This window comes from Dipteris shenzhenensis, chromosome 23, assembly GCF_047967505.1.
Source record: "Dipteris shenzhenensis isolate YYH24624 ecotype China chromosome 23, Dip_SZ_1.0, whole genome shotgun sequence".
NCBI classification, from domain to species: Eukaryota; Viridiplantae; Streptophyta; class Polypodiopsida; order Gleicheniales; family Dipteridaceae; genus Dipteris; species Dipteris shenzhenensis.
The window spans coordinates 18590916-18598397 of NC_141618.1; the positions used below are offsets into that span (position 1 = coordinate 18590916).

General features: G+C 37.9%; 1 protein-coding gene across 1 annotated transcript in view; it reads right to left on the minus strand.

The window, feature by feature from the left end:
* The window catches only part of LOC147887079 (agamous-like MADS-box protein AGL11), a 176550-nt gene extending 169841 nt beyond the window's left edge, over nt 1-6709 (minus strand). The window contains exon 1 of the mRNA XM_087394183.1: nt 6346-6709. Within this exon, the coding sequence (XP_087250309.1) occupies nt 6346-6650 (305 nt within the window). The 5' untranslated portion in view covers nt 6651-6709. The remainder of the gene's footprint in view (nt 1-6345) is intronic.
* Nucleotides 6710-7482: the final 773 nt, after the last annotated feature.

Sequence of the window (7482 nt, forward strand, 5' to 3'; positions counted from 1 at the left end):
TGTGTAATATAATATGCATGCCCTTATGTACTATGGCTAGTGTATACTTACAATGAGTTTGGCCTTGTATACACCAAGATAATAAATGTAAAAATTTAATATTTTGCAATCAAAGATATGCTCTAACTTTTTCCCATGCATGGAATGGTCTAGGTGCTTCTCCTTTACTTTGTGTGCTCAAGTGTGAAGGTTCACTTATCTAGAAAGTGGACTGCACTCTGAATGCAACCATTATAGTTGGAATTTGTAGGCATAAATTAGTAAGTTACTTCTCTTTTTATAACATGAAACAGTAACATAGTCCATTCAAAACAATAAATAGGTAATTGCAGCAGAGGTGGAAGAGTGATCTGATCCAACAATCTCGACAAAAATGTCTTGAACAGTTAAACTGAGAGGAGTAGAGAGACTCAATCCTCAATCAATAGGTAGAAACACAAAACTTTTTAAGGTGGTAGAGTAAGCTCGTATATCTAACACTCAAAACCAAACACAAAAAGGAAAAGTAGAACCCACAGAGGGGAGAGACTCAATCCTCAATCAGTGGAAAGAAAAGAAAAAAACTTTGACCCCATAGTTGGGCTTGCAGAAAGAAAGGGGGCGTAAACCTCGACTAGTTCCAAGGTCATGCCAACATTCCAACCCATCACCAAGCTAAGGACAAGTTGTCTTCAAGGAAATTCTACCCTTAGCCCAACATGACAAAGCCAAGGTAAGGAAGACATCTAAAAATGCAAGCCACCAAACAATCAGAATGGTTAAAGGACAATAAAACCAAACACCAACACTAGAGAGGGATTCACAGTAGAAAAACTCACCAAAAAATACCTAACCAATGTGTGGATGGGAGCGCCATCATGCCCTCCCTTGTCACAGCCCAAAGGCTAATCATATGAGAAGAGCAAAAGACATTTTTGCACGATATAAGGTCCATTTTTCAACTTTCAATAGTTCCAGTATGTTGATTGCTCTCATCATATTTAGCCATCCTACTCTACTAGTTCACTTTTATTAGGACACCCACTTTTTGGAGGAGCAAAATAAAGTTTTAAAAAAATGATTGTAACATATACGTCAATGTGTGGTACTGTCTCTCAACCTTGCATCCTTAATCCAACTTTCAAAGAAGGTAATGTATTACGGGTCATGATAAACCACGTCAATCCTGATATATAATTGCTTTGTTCACAAACATGTGAAATAAATACACTTAATCAAACATGCAATAAATTCCTTAGGACTTTATATGGTTGTCTTCCAAGATTTCAAGCTTAGTTCACTCATCTTTGATGTAGAATTGATGGAAAACTTTAATATTAGATAGGTTATAAGGACATTACATGCAATTATACAAAATCCTACAGTAGCCACTTACATGAAATTACCTTGCATGTTGGTAATTTTAGCATAAAAATGAGACAAATTGGATGGGAAATCATTAATGTGGAAATGCTTGAACATATGGATATTTAAAGATCAAAACATTATGAGAATATTATAGCTTTGTTTAACCCTAATTTCATTTGCAAAGTAAGGGGGTAGAAAGGATGCAATAAGATAGAGAAAGTCTTCAAACATGTACACTAAGGTTTCTTTGATCGATCCTTCAACAACTTGTGAGGAAATTATTATTGAGAGATATGATGCCATGTGCACATAATTGGAGGCAAATGTATGAGCTAAGCACAGGAGATAGGACACTTCTCAGCTCAGAGGATACCATATGGGTAGAATATTCCAAAGGCTCTCTCTATAGAGAAGCCTCTATTGTATTGTTGAAAAAAAAAATTAGAATAGGTTAAGTACTTCCCACCGTATGTCTCTCTCTTGGTGTTTCTTATGTGCTTGGATCCTCCATAGATCTTGAGGCACTATTTTTTGTCATGGTATTAGAGCATAGGTCTAGGATTAGTTTTAGATTGAGATTGAAAGTTTGTTGGATGCTAGAATATGCTACTTTGTGTGAGAGATCCATTCATTTCTGCCCATTTACTCTTGCGAGAGTCAAGAGAGGTCTCTATTTCATTCTATTGAGGGAAATTCTTGTGAAAGAGAGAGATATGGAGGGTTTCTAAATGATTCCTTATCCTATTCTACTGTAAGGCTATCAAGCTACAATGGAGACACTTAGCCACAACCAGTTTGCAAGGCTAGCACAAACAACCTAGGCTAGCCAAACAACCACAACCAGCAAGCTACAACGACCAATGTGACCCTCAAGCAGCTTCATGACAAGTAGTCGAGGGAGAACCGACAACATTCAAGCAAACGCTTCATCAACTCGAGCAACACCAAAGCTCAACTTCAACTTCAAATAGCTAGCAAACCCAAAGCGTCACAACAAACAACAAGCATAGAACAAGAGCCACACATCGACCACATAGCATCAGTCATCACAATTACAATTTCAAGCTACAACAAGCTCACAACCAAATCAAGAAAGTGACTCAACAAGGTCCAAAAGCAAAAAATGCATGCGATGTGTAGACAAATGACTTCAATGGCAGAGAGAGAAATCGCATAACATCCAACAAAGGATAACTTCAACAGTAGAGGCATAGTGACGACCAATATCTCAATCATGTAGCACCTATCTACAAAGACCGACCAGCTATGGTGACGTAATCGACCACGATGACTAAAGAAGTACCACAAGATTCTACATGACAATAGCAACAATAACCAAACACTTAGCAACACCTCCACAATAAGTAGACAATAATAGGCCTAGCTTCTAAAGCAACACAAGATATGGCTTTCAATAACTCCATTGATTCTTGCTTCTTGCTCTCAATTGCATCCATCGCTGTGGCACTATTGACCTCACATCACAACCTTTTCCAAGGTTTAAGACCGATGATTCTTGATTCTTGCTCTCAATCGCATCCCGTCATCTATCGCTGTGGTAATATTGACCTCAGATTACAAACTCTTCCAAGGTCTAAGACCTCATCCCATGTGACAGATAGAGACAGTTAAATTTAAACTTGAGTAAGTTAAATTTGTGGTGGTCAATAGATTGCCATGTGGCACATAGCCTTATCTGCCACATCAGCTACCATGTCAACACATGCCATATAAACATGTACAGTTAGCATGTGTCACCTAAGCATAATTCCTTACTAAGCATAGTCTTATAAGCAGCATGTGAATGTTCACTACCACATGATCACAGTGCCACAGAATCAGTTAGACCCCCCTCCTTGATCAAAACTTTGATAAGCCATAGCTCAAAATTCAAAAAGGATTTGCATACGATCCAAAAAAGAAAAATAATTGATTTTTCAATCTCCATGTCTATAACATCAAATCATTTTATGCAATTAGAAACTTCCAAAATTAGAAGTATTTTCAATTTATAAGACCTTTGCAATGAAATTACGCACCCCAATTGTTGAAAAGTTCATTGAGGAAGGATTCCACACCTAGTAAATACAAATGAGATATCTCTTAATGCACAACAAGCTTTGAAAAAAAGTTAAAGATGACATACCCACTTCAAGAGTGAAACTTTGAAGGAAAAAGATGAAGCAACACTATCACTTATTGGTTTACACTTGGGTCTGAATATAATCCATCACCTAGACTCTAAAGCTCATGGGAAAGATGTATGGGATGAATTGAATATTGTGTTTGGAGCAAAAGCAAAGAACCAAGAAATTCATCTGAAGATTGAATTCTATGGTTTACACTTGAACTTTAATGAATCCATGGCACAATTTGTGAATAAGATCAAAAACATCACGACCCAGTTGGAAGGCATAAATGCAAAGAAAGGAGAAAAGGGTGCACTTGCAATGCTCCTCAAAAGCATGCCTGAAGAATACAATGCTTTGAAAAACACCTTAGCAACCAATCACAAAGAACAAGCACTATTTATCAAAGCAATAAAGAATTGTTATGATTGTGCAAAGATATGTCACTGTCAAAGCAATTGTAGATTCAAGAACAAGCTAAAGTGTATTCATTACAAGAACTTGGGACACAAAGAAGAAGATTATAGATTGATGCACTAGCAAGTCAACTAAACAGGGTCATCATCATGGTTGCATGCCGAAACGAAAATGACACAAATTAAAATGGTAGAAATGACAAAAACGGACTTTCTGGCCTAAACTGAAACGGCAAAATGAGAAATGGCAATATGTTACAATTTATGTGTAAAAATAAATTTATGAGAAGAAGGGGGTGGGAGAGTACGAGAAGTAGGAAGAGGAAGAGTTTGAGAAGGAGGGGGGGAGAGTATGGGGACTTGTGAGGATCAGGGAGAGTATGGGGAGAAAGAGAAGGGAGAGCAAGAGAATGAGGAGAGAAGTAGGAGGATGGAGAGACTAGGATAGGAGAGTGGAGAGCCTAGAGCAAGAGAGGGTAGGAGAGTGGAGAGGCTAGAGTAGGAGGATGAAGAGGGTAGTGGAGTGGACAAGCTAGAGTAGGAGAGTGGAGAGGGCATAGGAGAATGGAGAGGATGGAGGGTGTATTAGAAAAGCCCCAAATTTTTTATTTTTAAAAAAAAGCAGGTAACCCAAAATGGTGTTTTGCCATTTCAAAATCAGCTAGCATTCCATTTTCATTTTGGCCACACAAAATGGCATTTCATGCAACTACGGTGCTCAGTAAGCAATGAGCAAAATAACAACAACAAAATATCTTTGAAATAAGAAAACCTTACCACCTTTAGCCTATGTTTTGTAAAGGTCACCAAATAAGTAGACCTTAGATTTCATCAAACCTAACCACCTGAGAGTAGCTATGCAAGCACCAAGGGAAGTTCCTTGTTGGCTGGATATTACTCTTAAAAAGTTGTTAGAAACATCAAGAAAGGTATGCCAGCTCCAACTTTTTAGCAAAGTAGTAAAAGGGTCTATAATATTGACATGTTAGAAAGAAATTGGGAAAGGCTTTGTTAGAGGCATTAATTTAGGGCTCATATTCTAAGGGATAGGTCCAAAGTACAAATAAAGAACTTTGATCTCATAGTGTGGGAGCCATTGTTCTAGGACAAAAGTTATTTTTAGATCATAATTATCCTAATTTATGCTACATTGTCCACTTTGAAAAAGTGTCTCCATAGCCTAATTAGAGGAGAAGAGGAAAAATGGTATGATGGAGGTATGATGAAAGAAGGTAACCATGTTCATAGAAGTGATAAATAGTAGGTGACTAAGGGAAAACTAATCACGAAAATAAGTATTGGAAACCATCTAAAATAAGGTTACAAGTTGATATTTTTGACACAAAAAAGGATTCCAACCCAATTAAAGGAGAATGGTGAGATATTTTCACAAATGGAGCAACTTCAACTCAACCATGTTGAATGAGAGCCTAGCTATTCTCACTTCCACCAATCTTCTCATTTTTTGGGTTGATTCCCAACTTTGACACTCCAATTCTATTCTTGTTCCTTCTTCTTTGGTTTGACGTTCAAAAAATGGAGGGGAAAGAAGAATCATTATCTCAAGCAATCTTTTGATGTCAAAAGTTAACAATTATGAGAGATAAGTGATAGGAGAATAGAGAATCACAAATTGCTATGGAAGATTTCAAAACAATGTCTACAAATTATGGAGAGAGCTCTTTCTTTTCTATAACCAGGATGCCACATATTTGTTTTGGGTTGCATATAAATGAGATAATTCAGCCTAAAGTTGGAGAAGGGAATGAGGGATGCCAAGGTGACAGGTGAGTTCACGCTCAAAAGTTGTTAAAAAATGTCTTGTTGGTTGATGTCAAGAGGTTCTCCTCTATTATGACCATTGCTTCTTGATCTAAGGTGTAGTATCTTTGGCTATTTGGCAAACTAGGAATGCAATTCCGTTTTAATGGGGCTACAAGATAGGGATTGGATCATGTGGGAACAATATAAATATAAATGTCAAATTAGGTTCTTAGGAATAGTTTTTTAATTAGCTAGAGATTCGGCGGCTTGCTACGAATATTATGTCATGCTTGTCAATCGACAATCTGTCCCATGAATGTTGGATGCATTGGCAATGCTACATCGTAGTGTTGCCAGTTGAATATAAAATTCTAAGAGGCGGGGAGTTGAAAAGAAGATGCCAAATTAATATATGAGTGAGCTTTTAAAAATCCAAATTTACTACATTCCATGCTGCTGAAATACAGAGCACATACACTAAGAAGTCTAATTTTGAAATTTCAGAAATGCAATGCCCATCTCGTCAATTTACTGAATGCAATTCTTTTTGGCACCATGCTTTGATCTGTGTTCATGCCCACGCGTGCCACTCAAAAACGTGAGATTCCCATGCGCTCAGTTTAATCCGAACTATATTACTATATCATCCATTCTGCTTCGCCTTCTGGCTCTGAGATGTTTTGACATACCTGGAGCTGGAAAACTCGAAAAGTCTTCCAGTGCTCGAGAAGACGATGGCAGCTACTTCAGCGTCGCACAACACGGACAGCTCGTAGGCCTTTTTCAGCAAGCCGCGTCTACGCTTGGAAAAGGTAACTTGTCTAGTGGGAAGGTTCTCGATCCTTCTGATCTGGAGCTTGCCACGAGCAGCCGAGCATCTCCGGTTTGTGAAGTCGTCTGGCGCATCGGAGGCGAGGTGGCGAGGTTGGGGAGGCGGAGCAAAGCTAGGTTGGGCAGCGGGAGGAGGAGGGGAGGCTCCACGTCTGTTGGGCATGGCTGGATGGTAGCGGGGGGTTGAGAGGATGAGAAGGGTGGCTATGGCGCAGCTGTGCAGTTTATCTTCTTGTTCAAAACGGAGTGCTCGCAGTACAAAGTTGGTGTATAGGCCTGTCCTTTTCTCCTTGCCAGCAAAAGATACTCTCCAAACGGGAAATTTTTATTCCCACGTCTTTTCTTTCCTCGTGTCTCCACCCTGTAAAGAGGTCTTTCTAATTCCTCACGTTTCAATAACTTTTACCTCGTAGTTTGGGTCTATGAATGCTTTCGTCCATGTAATATTGTCACTCTTAATAATCCATATTGTCACTCTTCCGGTTCATAGATTGCTCATTCCTTGCGATCTCCTCACTCTTCTTAATAGTTAGCACCTCCGAAATGTTTATCAGCATATTGATGTTAGCAAGGCTTACACAGTTAGATACCTTGTTGTTTTTTGTTAGCCATTGTTAATTAAATCGATAAATAGTCTTTCATCTTTAAAAAATCCTTCAATCATTGCTTGAGTGTCATATTCAAGAGTTATTAACTTTATTAACCCATTTGATGATGTTATATATATAATATATATATATATACACTTACACAGTTAGATACCTGGTTGTTTTTTGTTAACCATTGTTAATTAAATCGATAAATAGTCTTTCATCTTTAAAAAATCCTTCAATCATTGCTTGAGTGTCATATTCAAGAGTTATTAACTTTATTATCCCATTTGATGATGTTCTATATATATATATATATAGATATAGATATAGGGGGAGAGAGAGAGAGAGGTATAAGTCATTGCATACAAAACAAAAAAATTCTTAAGGAAAGGGGAATGACCT